Below are 12,944 nucleotides of genomic sequence, written 5' to 3' on the forward strand. Positions count from 1 at the left end.
GGCTGGAGCGCTTGAGGTCGGCTCCGAAACACTGAGCACTGACTTTCTACAGTCCTGTGGTCACAGTTAAGCTGCCTGAGTTTGGTACCGTGGTGTCAGTACGAAGCCCAAACCAAAAACCTGCCAAACAAACTATAGTCAGACACCCCCAGAACGACCAGGTGATCAAATACAGTGGTTAGTTTTTACTTTTCTGAAATAATCAAGTTATTTGTTGGTTTTATAACTATTGCTAAGTGCACTTCTTTTCTGTCACCTGTGAGCAGTCAGAACTGACCCTGTCAGTGGTACAGGTATGTGGACCAGCCTGTGCTGCAGCACGACGAGAGCAGCTGACAAAAACAGATACCTGTTAACCAAATCTATCTCATTGCAGTCAAACATCCTCACAGACATGATCATAACCCATCGTCTCTTGCTGCAACAGGCTCTGTGCATGACTGTAGTCTGCTGACGTCCGGTTCTGATGCGGCTTATGTGCCTGTTTCCGGTAAAGCAAAACTAACATCAAATAATCAATAATGAGCCACAAATATAATTAATGAATATAATCTAGAGTGTCCACATATAACAGCAGAGTAAACGTGGTTCACATGACCATTGTGGTGTTCTAGTTTGCTTTAATTCATGCTGTTACTCCAAATTGATCAAATATATGCACTTGAATAAAAGACAAAACGTCTAAAGCATCAGAAAAGAGTGCTTTGAGGTGTTTGTATTAAACGGCCCTGCAGTGAGTATCTGTGAACCATTCCTCCACTCTGTTGTAATGCAGAAGACTGACCACTGGATGGGGCTGTCAACCAGGGGAGGAGCGTTCATCATCAGCTGCTCAGGAAGCCTCCACCTGTTTGTCCTTTACTGCCCTCATCAGTATTATTTAAACATCCACAACATGCAGCCGTCATCAGTCTTATTGTTCAAGGATTCTGCTGTTAGAAGGTAAAACTAGTTTGCAATAGATCACACAAGTTTTGTTCTTCAACTACAAACAATAAACTTTTTTTCTGGAATAAAAAAAATGAAGCTGGACATCTGGACTGACTGCCAGGTGCTAAAGTTGTACTTCACCACCCTGACTGAGTCTGACTGTGTGACAGCTGACGTTTACTGCGGATCTGACACCAACATGAAGTGAAGAGGTGAGAACAGATGCAGGAGGAGTCACTTCTGCTTCTGCCTTCCAGCTCTGACTGAACTGAAGCTTCCTCCCCTGCCCTTGCTTTACTGTCTACGTGCCCTTGAACTGAAGTGCTCCCCTGCCCTTGCTTTACTGTCTACGTTCTGACAAACTGCTGAATCTCAGAACATGAAGGACAGAAGATTTGATGATTATCATGTCAACAATGACAAAGTCCGAGTGATAGATAAAATTTCATGTTATCTGAAAGTCAACAGAGCCAAAGTATATGTCACAGCAGAATAGATTTGAAGTACTGTACTGATTAGAAATCATGAGGGTAAAACCAGAGCTGGAAAAACTGCAGAGTGAACCCAGGTGGTCACAGCTATGCATTACTGTTTTTAATGTTTAAAAACAAACCCTGGTTTTTGGTTTTCTAAAAAGCATCTCAGTCAGAGCTGGGCTATAAAAACACTACCTGCAGCACCATAACGTTTATTTCCTCTCCTTTTTATTAGTTCTTTGGCGTTCTCACCACCAGAGGGCGCCACCAGTTCATCTTCTAGGTGAAGAGTAATTTAAGCCCTCATGACAACCTTGTCTTTGCTGACTTTGCTGCAGTGATGTGCACGTGTACTCCAGGACTCCAGCCTGGTGTTGGGCTTCTCCTTAAAGAGACAAATTTGGGTACATTTTTATGAAGTTCACTAAATTCTTTCCCAGATTAGGAAGAAGAAAATCACAATGCTGCAGCTGGACAACATGAATTTTGGACAATATTACTTTATTATTACTTTATTTATCCTAAATATCTTCTAACTGGTCAGAGCTGCACTGCTCATTTATGGTCATTCACTTCTGCTTTCTCTCTAACTGTAACCAGCTCTTGTTTTCTATGTGAGTGAAGATGTAAACAAGTGGTAGCAGCCTGAAGTGTGTGCGTGACCAAGAAACCCCACGAGCAGCAGCCGTCTGACAAAGAGGAAACATCTGAGTCACTGTAGTTAAAAATACGCACTCATCATGCTTCTAAACAATAAAACAGCGTCTTTATGAATGAGGAAATGGGTCTGGAAATACAGGTCTCTGTCACTTGCGCAATGTGACGACACAGTTCAGAGGCAGTGCAGGGAGCTGAAACAGTGCTGAGGAAGATTAGTTTCATAGAAGAAGAAATGAGGGAATCAAGAAATTAGACCAAACAGGTAAGGAGCCAGCTGAGGTGGCTCGGGCATCTGTTTTGGATGCCTCCTGGGCGCCTTCCTAGGGAGGTGTTCCGGGCATGTCCCACTGGGAGGAGGCCCCAGGGAAGACCCAGGACACGCTGGAGGGACTATGTCTCTCGGCTGGCCTGGGAACTGGAGGAAGTGTCTGGGGAGAGGGAAGTCTGGGCATCTTTGCTTAGACTGCTGCCCCCGCGACCCGGTCCCGGATAAGCGGAGGAAAATGGATGGATGGTAAGGCTGCAGCTAACAGTTATGGTACCGTAGGGTAAAATAAATGCATCACAAACGCCCAGAAACAAAGGTCATGTCTTCAAATATGCAGCCAACGGTCCAAAGAAGAGGTTCACATCACAGGATACTAAAGGAACCAGGAAGTAAACGTATTTAAGAAGCTGGAGCCAGAGGACTGTGGCATTCTGTCTTAAAAAATGACTTGAATTATGACTGATGACTTCAGTTGTCAATATAAACATTCTCTGTGTGTAACCGCTGCAGCTCTTCACATGTTCAACATTGAAATTCTGGTAAATATGTGGAGTAAAATATGCTATAAAGTATGGAATATTTCCATTTGACAGAATGGTACAGAAGCAATGAGACATCGAATGAATACATATTCTTTCAAAAGCATATGAACTAACTTGCAGAATGTGTATAAAGGAATGAATAGTGTTTTTGCAGGCTACATAAAATAATCCACATCGGTATCAGTTTGGTGTGTCAAACGGTCATTTTTTCAGTCTTCAGATTAGCTCAGACACAAGCGTTGGTCTAACAGGCCGTGGAGAGAGGACGAGGATTATGGGAAATTCACTGCCTGAAGTCAGACAGCTGAATCAGCTGATGTTCTACTGTCTTCAATACACATCTGCATATACTGCAGTGAGCAGCTGTCCTACTGACTCTGGACACAACAAGGTCTTTGCATCCACGGTGCGAGAAGCCTTCTCAGCATTCACTGGCAGCCATTTCAGAGGGCTGGAGAATTTAAAAGATCTAGAACAGTTTCTGGTGCCTGAAACCTGATGCAGCGCTGTATTTATTTTTAACTCACTACTGTGAGTATATCTGATGCGTTAGGTGGAGCAGCTTTTACATTCATTTAAGCAGAACACTCGCTGACAAAGACACTCGGTGTGTATTTGCACAGTGTCTGGGTGCAGTACTGGACAGTAAAGTCCTAACCACCAAGCGATCAGAGACCCAGGGGACACTCTGAAGAACAAAACACAAAAACTGAAGCTAAAAGCAGACTGGCAGCAGCAAACCCAGTGTCTGTATGCTGGTTAACTGATGTGGTAGTGACTGGGTTTCCATAAACAGCGCTTTGGTGTGGACAGTGACGTGTGTGCGCACTGCACCCTGGCACACTGAACAAACCAGGTGATGTCAAACTCCTGTAGATTGGTGTCACACTGATGCACCACGTTGATGAGGTGGAACAACAGTCGCCCAAATAACCACAACAAAGTGTATGTGTCTACCTTGAGCTGCACCAGGTGGACGTCCACGTGTCTGTTGTCACCGTCTTGTACCACAGAGTGCGAGAGCTGCGTGACTCTGTCGCTGGTGGCTCGCAGCCATGTCTCGATCTCTGGCAGGTGGAGCACCACCTTCCAGTCGGCTCCAGTGTGGAGGGGTGGAGGCTTCTTTGACCTGAAACACCACAGACGGTCTTGAAGCTGCACTAATTTTATATAAACAGTAAGTCAAAAATAAAAATCAAAGATAAGTTTCTCATCAAGGCTGATCTGTCACCTCTGGGAGGGGTCTCGCCCCAGGTGAGGTCCTCCCCCAGAGAGGCTGACTTGGCTGAGGTCAGGTCCCGGCGAGGAGGCCCCGTCCTCAGACTGACCCAGGCAGAGAGGGACAATGGAAACAGTGGAAGAGGAGGTGGCGGTGTCAGGGTCCAGGATCGGGGTGATGGGGGTGATGGAGGTGATCATCGGGGACAGTGGCTCGGGGGCCACAGGTGAGAGAGCTACGATGCTCATGGTACAAGACAAGGCCAGATTTCCTAATGTGAGTGGACGAGCTTCACTGGAGGAAACTGGAGAAAAGGAGAGAGAGAGAGAGAGAGAGAGAGAGAGAGAGAAATATGCAGAGGTCAAAAAATATAAAGATTCAGACACTGAACAAATTAGGAAAGAAAACAAGAATGAGGAGAGGATGGAAGGAAAGAAAGAAAGGAAGGAGCACACGGTAAGGTCAAAGGTAGGACAGAGGACATTTATGAAAGGTTATAATGAAACAAAGGACAGAATGACATCATGTGTGTAACAACATGTCAGTGACTGTCCTCACAAGTACAGAACTACACATGTGCATTGTAACCGTCTATTTTCTGGTCTGGAGGAGACACGAGCTGGAAACCAGTGCATTGGAGGAGGCAGTGCTGCTGCTGCTCTTCAGGCTGTGGACACACACACACACACACACACACACACAGCCACTACATCCAGTAACAAAAGCTCATACAGATGCAAACCTGCATCCAAACCACAGCGCGCACAGCAGTGTGCAGACTGAACACAAGTTCGAACAGCTTGCAACACGAGAACTAAATGTTAAAACACGGAAACCTTCATCGGTAAACAGGGCTGCAGCTACAGTACCACTGAGGACACGAAGGTCAGGCCCTGGGTAGTAGTTGTGTAGTCTACAACCATACACACATCACTTCGGACCTTTCTTGACTAAATATCTTATAAAAAAAAACCTATTTCAGCTAAATGCAGCTGCAGAAACAGTATTAAGTCCATTACATGTTTGGAGGCAGGAGAACTAATTGTAATGAATAAATAAAATGTGTCAGATAGCTTTTTGGTTGTCAGTCCAACTATTCCTGTGGGGGTGATGCTGCAGTAGGGGGATGTGGACTCATTTTATATAACAGTAAACTGAACACTGGCTGTACTACACAGGTTCAACAGCACAGTATTAAATGTGAATGCAGCACCTATTAAATCCATTTAGATCAACTTTCTAACAGCTCAAACTGAAAGGTTTACTTGAGAGCTGTACAGAACATGGGGGTCGTTTTGTTTCTCTCCAGCACTGCAGTCAAACTGATTCTTGTTGTGGCCGAAAGAAAATGTTTTTACATCAAATATGAACCGACTGAGACCAAAACTGAACACGAAAGGAAATCAAGGTTTTGGATGTCAATTATAAAATGGTTTAAATTAGAATATTTAGATTTCAAACTAAAAATAACCTTTGTCTCTCTGCTTGCAGTTTGTCCTGTAAGGCCTGGATGGAACGGGGGGAAGATGAAGAGAACGTCTGCTGTGGACCCCAGAACCCACTGAGGTCTCTGTGGAGGTTCCCTCTGGGTCTAACCGTGCCAGACAAAACACACCAACTCTGATCTGGTGCGACTCTTTCAAACAGAGAGAGAACGAGCTCTGAAAGACAAAGTTCAGTATCACAATAACAATGTAAAACCAAGTGAAACAGAATCTGATCAAACCTGCCTTGCATCATTTAAAAACACCTGCTTGTAAACAAGCTGTGCAATAGGAAATGGACTAAAGCGTGTACAGCAGTACAGAGTACGGCGTATACGTCAGAAGACGTCCGTCCAGTCATGACAGAGCATGTAAATTACCTGCTCGAGACACGAGACACCCCCAGAACTCCAGCACCAGCCGACTACTTTGTCTCCATAAGCGTTAGGCTTTTAAACATTTTTCAGTGCACTGGTCTCAGACTGGTTCTCAGAAAGGCAGAAAAATACAGGACAAAAACACTTTCACACTGAATTTAAAGATGTAATATCCCCATATTAAAAAGACTTTTAAAGCATGGCTGGATGACAACAAACTCTCTACTTGTCGTTCCCTGTTTGTCTCCTCCAATCTTCCTTTCCCTTCTTGTCCACTCACTCTGTTTCCTCTCTCTCTCTCCCTGACATTCAGGCTGTCACAGCATGGCACTGCACACACACTGCCCATGTGTGCATCCTCCCCTTCACCCCAGCTGTGTCTCAAAATCCTTTTAAGCACCACCAGATGCAGCAAGCACACAAATAAAATGTTTTATTCATATTGTTATCTGAATAAAATATGCAACAAGCTCCCAGTTCATCCTGTCTGCTGGTTTCACCAACATAAAACCTGACAGACAGCAGCTTCATGGGGAAAATAACAACAAGAAAAAAATCTCTCTCATTTATTCTCTTAATTAAAAGATGGCATCTGTTGTGCAGAGAAGGCTGCAGGTACAAATCAGGAATATGCAAACAAATGTAAATTTGGCAGGTGATCCAACCTGCTGAAGTCCTCGTTCATCTCTGTGATCTTACGGGGTTAAATTAGTTTTCAACTAAAATAAACTCATGAATAAAATCAGAATCAGCTTTACTGGCCAAGTATGTCTAAACACACAAGGGGTTTGACTCCGGTACAAAATGTGGCTCCAACTTAAGTAACTGAGCTACAACATTTGGCACAATGGTACGTAACTAATTCTTTACTTTGAATGAAAGTAAGAACTTCTAACTTGTAGTGAAAAGAAAGGAATGACTGGTTTATGGCTTTTTAGAGTAACGGCCTCTGGAATACTGCAACCAGGGCACATGTTTAATTAGATACAAGCTATAGAGCCACAATGCCAAAATGTCAATCAAATTAAACAACCGAATAAAGTCAGTTGTTTGCAGCCCCATTCACCAAACAATAACGACAGTGGTGATCATCGTCTAAAGTTACAACTTTAACTGTTAACATCTCACACAGTCCAAAAACACATGCACACGCCTCTGTTTACTAGCTCAGTTCAATGACCAAAGAAAAAAGTAATGACGCCCGTGCATTCAAATACATCCAACACACTGGCTGGGTTTTGATTTTGCCTTCCTGTTTCAGTGTGTGAAATCTCTCCCACACACAGGGAGACAAAGTGGCCAGCAGCAGGAAGTGGCAGTGTGTGATCGATCAGCGTTAGCAGCAGAACAAAAACCAGGCAGTGATGAACTCCACCTGCCCGACAGGACTAATGATGGTAACCCAGTTCAGCCGAGGACGGGTTTATTTAAGTCTAAGTATGAACAAGCTTTCGACAACGGAGACCATAAAGATCGAGGTCACATCCAATCCGTGTGTTTTGCGACCCGGACATCAGAATGCAGCGTCACCGCTGCATCCAAATAATTTCTCACATTCACACACTAACTTTGTGCAGCAGGCTGCAGCACTAGCAGGAGGAAAGCATGGAAAGACCTGAGGTAGGCCTTACTTTAGGCACTGATCCATTCAAATATGGATCCCGAAACCAGGACGTCTCTACTAATAAATGCACCTTTGACATTTAATCAGTCCACCAGCACTTAGACCGACTCCTCTGATGTTCAGACACCATCGTTCATAAACTCTGGATGGAGCTGCTCATTGGCACCCAGTGTGCGCAAACTGCTCAAGCTGAAAACATCATTCATTTTAATGAAAAACACCAGATTCACTCACATTCACTCCAGGTTTCATAGGACTTAATGAGCTCAAGCTCACCAATAAGAGTTCCACGGTTTCCTGCCAGGGCTCCCGTGAAAAACAGATTGTAGACTTCAGAGGGATTTGTCTGGTTAAAACAAAAGTCACATAAAGAGAATGAATTTTTGAGGCCCATCTAGGACAGACATTGCCAATTAACTGTAGCTATAAATCCTGTGGTGTGTAGGGCTTTTGTTCAGGCTACACACCTAAAGCATAAGACAACAACAGAATAAACTGGAACTCACCGCCACAATCACTTTTCTTATGTCACACAGGCCTGTTGGGAGCCCTTTCACAATAAATACAGCACATAATTAAAATAATTTAAACTTAGGCCCCTGATGACAAGCAGATATAAACATTGATTAATTATTTAACAACTGTAACTCGTCCTGTGGAGGCTGCTACACTGGATAAACAGTAAAACAGCTTCATAGGAGACGTTACACATGACAAACACTGCACAAACCCACTGCTCTTAGAAATTTAACCATCAGCAAATATTCTGAAACATCAGATTCGATTTCCTGTATCTGTCAGGATGAAGTCAGTGGCCAGGAATTGTTATGACGCCACCATGACCTCATCAGTCACGTGACCACAGAGAGGGAAGGCGATGATGACGCTAATGACGAAGAACTAAGAGAGCAGTTATGATGATCGTGACTCCGCTCGGATGAGACCGATGGTGACGACAGTTCATGAAGAGCCCTCTCTGACCTCGACCCCGTGACATCACATTTTACTACAGTCTCTGACCTCTGGTGACCTCTGTTTCTGTACAAGAGTATCATTTTAAAGCTTGTGCTGAAATAAAATTGCTTTCTAAAGATTTGATGTCAACTGAGATTAGTCTGATTTCCTCTGGACAAGTTTTACACGTGTGCATGTGCAGCTCACTCGCTGTGCACTGATTGAATTAGAATAACAGGAATGGTATCGAGTGAGCACTGTATAATCAGGGCCAAAGTGAACAGCACATCACTTCCTCTCTAGCAAATGGTTAAATAAATGCAGCATTACTCAGCCACTACGCTGAAGAATAATTCAAGCTTATTTCTCATGTGGCTCTATACGTCATAGTAACACTGTGACCTCCTTCTCCATTCTACAGATTCATACTGAGCCTAAATGAAGCTGTAGGAGGCTAACGCCGCTTGCCCTGACATTCGCCATCAGTGTGGTCTGTACAGGTCACATTTATGAGGAATATTCCAGGCTGACAAACCAGACTGATCCTTTAAGGCTTGAACAGGCATTAGTGAATGTTGGTGGCTCAGCCTGCCCCATGCAACTGGCCCACAAGCTGTTTCCTCACCAAATGTCTGCCCTTCTCCTCTTCATCTAAATGCTTTTTGTGACAGATCAGTAACAAAGTCGACGGCCAGCTATGAAAACGTGGATAATCTGCCTTCTTCGGTTTCCATTTAGACAAGTTTTTGCCTTGTTCTGTTCAAAATGTGTTTGGACTGAAATATCCAAAGAATGTTCATCAGCTCAGGCAACAGGAGCTGAAAACTGACCCACACTGACACGGCACAGCTGTGTGTTCATGGTTTAATTAAGCAGTGCACAGTAAATAGGTCACTTTCCTGCAGTCGTGCTAATGAGGACGCAGGACGTGCGACTACACTGCACATACAGTATGTACTGTACTGCACCAGATACACATGCACACAGTACTTTACCCTCTGGTGTCCTACACACATCACTAGACAAATGTAAGCCCCCCACCGGTGCTCATAAACCCTCAGCGTGGTCATCTCTGTCGCCCTTCACCAAAACATGTAAACTAAAAACTTCAGCTAAGATTTCTACTGCCTGATGTTAGTCAGCGCCTCAGTCGACCCACATGAAGAGACAGTGTGTGTGAGAAGATTCACCTTGTTTAACATCCTCTGAGACGCGTAGTCCTCACTGATCCCATGAATCAGCAGTCTGGAGTTTGACAGGACACAAAGACACAGGATCTGATCTCTCCCCCCCGTCTCCATTAAAGCCACACTATGAAGACTTCTATATGAGTCTCCATGAGATTAAAGCCACACTATGAAGACTTCTATGCAACACAGCAGCTGTTTTATCAGCTGAAATCACAGAATGAGGCCGACACAGAGAAGCACGTTTCTTCCTCAACTGAAGCTCATGTATGATTTCAGCTTATGTGCTAACGAGTTGCTAGTACAACTGTAATTTACATATTAGCTTGTTACAAGTGTTTTAACAAACAGAAGCTTTTCTCCCACACAACAAATTGTGAGGCTACATCCCATCCTCCTCTGGTGATGCTGCCAGCCTCACATTCACAGCCACAACCAGCTCTCCATCCACCGGCTGCACCCACAGCCCATGGTCCAGCCACTGATGGGGACTCAGGGTGAACTCAGCCCTCAGCATTATGAATCATTTACAACAAACCAGCGTGTCACGGTGTGGGGAAAGAAAATGCAGCCATGAGACAGACTGCAGTCTCAGAAGCAGAGCTGGGTGTGTGTGTGTGTGTGTGTGTGTGTGTGTGTGTGGGTCCCAGGGGTCCTCCAACCCCACCCCAGCATGAATAATGTATCAGAGGGGAGAAAGCTGTGATGGAGGATCCTCTGTTCCTTGGTGTGTCTCTCTCTGCATCCTGTTTCTGACCAAGAGGAAGGGGAACAAGAGCAGCAGAGATTAAAAATAAAAAAACTCCCTCAGCCAGATACTGTGACTGAATCAGGAGCATGAAACCTGCCAGCACCAGCAAGACTGATGCAACAGATAAAAATGGAACGAAGAAGGAAGCAGGCAGAATTATCTGCTACCGACACATTGAATCAGACACTGAAGGACCATCTCTGTCTAACATGTCATCAGAAGGATTTTGTAAGACATCACAGCAGATGTAGACTCTGATAAGATGCAGTTCATTTCTACTGACTTTTACACAAACTCCACTGAGACAGTAACACTGAGTCTTTTAACTACAATACAGGGTCAACACGTTTAACATCATGGCAGCAAAATGCCATCCACCACAAATATCAACTAGGTTTGCCAATGTGAAATTCTAATAATACAGTATGAAAAACTGTTTCATCTTCATGTTTCTCATCAGTCATCAGTTTTTTTTCACATTAACAGATGGTTATCAATATAAAACAGTCTGGACTTCTTAAATTAAGTTCCACGTTATTTATTTTCCTCTTGTTCATTGTTCCTCATCTTCTCTATTAACACACATCACTTTGACACACTTGCTTCTTAATACGCGTTCAAACAAGAGGTTTAAATGAGCACAGTGAGATTTACAGGAGCCGAATGTTCCCTTCAAACATTTCCCTGTTTCCAGTCACTATGCTAAGCTAAGCTAACCTGGATCTCTCTCATCTAACCCTCAGCAAAAGCTGAATAAACCAAGGTACCTGTTGTATTAATTAAGCCAATGAGCAGTGGCAGCAGCATCACCGTGTTAAAGAATGTGGACGACTGTAACAATGGTGAAAGGCTTAAAAGAGCAGCCAGGACCAAACAACGGCTCCTGCACAAGAGGTTTGTCTGTATGGAGGTTTTAGTAAACGAAAGGTAAACCATGTGCTTTACTGTTTAAACTGTGTGATATGAAGACTTTAACTATATACTGCACCTTCATAAAACGTTTGAACATGTATAATGTATAACAATACGAGCCAACACCGGCTACACATATTTTATTTACCGGTACACAACTTCAAATAACCAACTGTACATCCAGTCCTCTGCTGTGGTCTGCCCCTGCATTACATTATATTACATTACCACACTTTACCTTCCAGTCTGCACTCCCACTGGGACCAGACCAAACCATTAGTGTGTGGAGGCCATCTTTCTTTCTCCACAGTAATCATGGGTAGTATTACTGCACAGTATTTCCTGGCAGAGTGCTGACATTATCCCACACACGGTGATCGGACAAAGTCAGAGCTGCACACATTCTGCAGAACACCTTCAGCCAAGCGATATGTTCACTGATGATACGTGGTCCAAGCTGATAACTGGCACTGTTTTCTACAGAAACCGGCTGAGAGCAGGTTGAGCTGTTATAGCGCCACAGCAGAGCGAGCCAGGTCAAACCAAAGGACGCTCTCTCATTAAAACTGATTATTTTGTCTGGGAAACGTGTCGGTTAATGATCCCAGTACTTAATCACCTTATATTACATCACTGCTTACACTGTATGGGAAGCATGTTTTCATACTCTAGCTGGGAATCCACACTGACAGCGACACACAAGCGGTGCGTTCTGTGTCTTTGTCTTCAGGACAGCAGCCGGACAAAGGGTCTTCAGCAGGCGGACAAACAGCACAGAAAGAAACTGCGTTTTTATGTAACCTATATTTACTGATTCTTGATTTTCTCCAGCTCCTTATACAGGATGAGTAAAGGTGAAACTAAAAAGGTCAAATTTGCATCAGTAGCCCAGTTATTCATAACAGATACAAGCAGAAAATCACTGAGGATGTGTGTGATTTAAAGAGCTGGTTCAGGGTGGACTGACACATTTGATAGGGTGGAATTCGATCTGCAGCATGAGACACGTAAAAAACTAAATTAGGGGTTAGAGCTCAGAGCAGGAAGCTGTTCTCTTAAAATGGACCTAAAATATACATTTCTATTAAACGTAACACCTCATGACAGAAGCCAAATAGCAGAGCTTTGCTATCAAGCTACAAACATTGTTAACATCTATAATCAGAAGAATTTAAAAGAAACCAGAGTCATGTCACGTGAGTCACAGTCGTCTTAAGCAGCACAGGAAGCCGCTCGGCATCTCGGTGTCGGCTGCTGAGAGCTGCTCACAGAACTGGTCGATTCCTCTGTGTGTGTTCAATAATTTACTTTGTACAGGTCATGGTCTGCCTGCCTCTCTGTCACTGAAACTGCTTCTGTGCAGACACATGTAAACATCTCTGCAAACAAGGCTGGAAGCAGCGGTTGCAGATTTTGTAGCAGTCCCAGTTCTCCTGAATAGCATCTGACATCCTAAAACATTAACGTGGCATTTTCCTCTGCGCTGGCTGAGCAGACTGTCACCACAGTCTGAAAGTGTGTTTATGTCAGTCTTCTCTGAATAAACGTAAAACAGCAGCG

The 12,944-nt window shown here is 43.9% G+C and overlaps 1 protein-coding gene across 1 annotated transcript in view; it reads right to left on the reverse strand.

Moving 5' to 3' along the window:
* The window catches only part of LOC109966614 (A-kinase anchor protein 6-like), a 68,939-nt gene that overhangs the window by 45,639 nt on the left and 10,356 nt on the right, over positions 1-12,944 (reverse strand). The window contains exons 3-4 of the mRNA XM_020611568.1: positions 4,108-4,399; positions 3,834-4,005 (exon numbers count right to left, since the gene is read on the reverse strand). Coding sequence (XP_020467224.1) covers positions 3,834-4,005; positions 4,108-4,343 — 408 coding nt within the window. The 5' untranslated portion in view covers positions 4,344-4,399. The remainder of the gene's footprint in view (positions 1-3,833; positions 4,006-4,107; positions 4,400-12,944) is intronic.

This window comes from Monopterus albus, unplaced genomic scaffold (genome assembly GCF_001952655.1).
Source record: "Monopterus albus unplaced genomic scaffold, M_albus_1.0 scaffold115.1, whole genome shotgun sequence".
Classification (NCBI taxonomy): domain Eukaryota; kingdom Metazoa; phylum Chordata; class Actinopteri; order Synbranchiformes; family Synbranchidae; genus Monopterus; species Monopterus albus.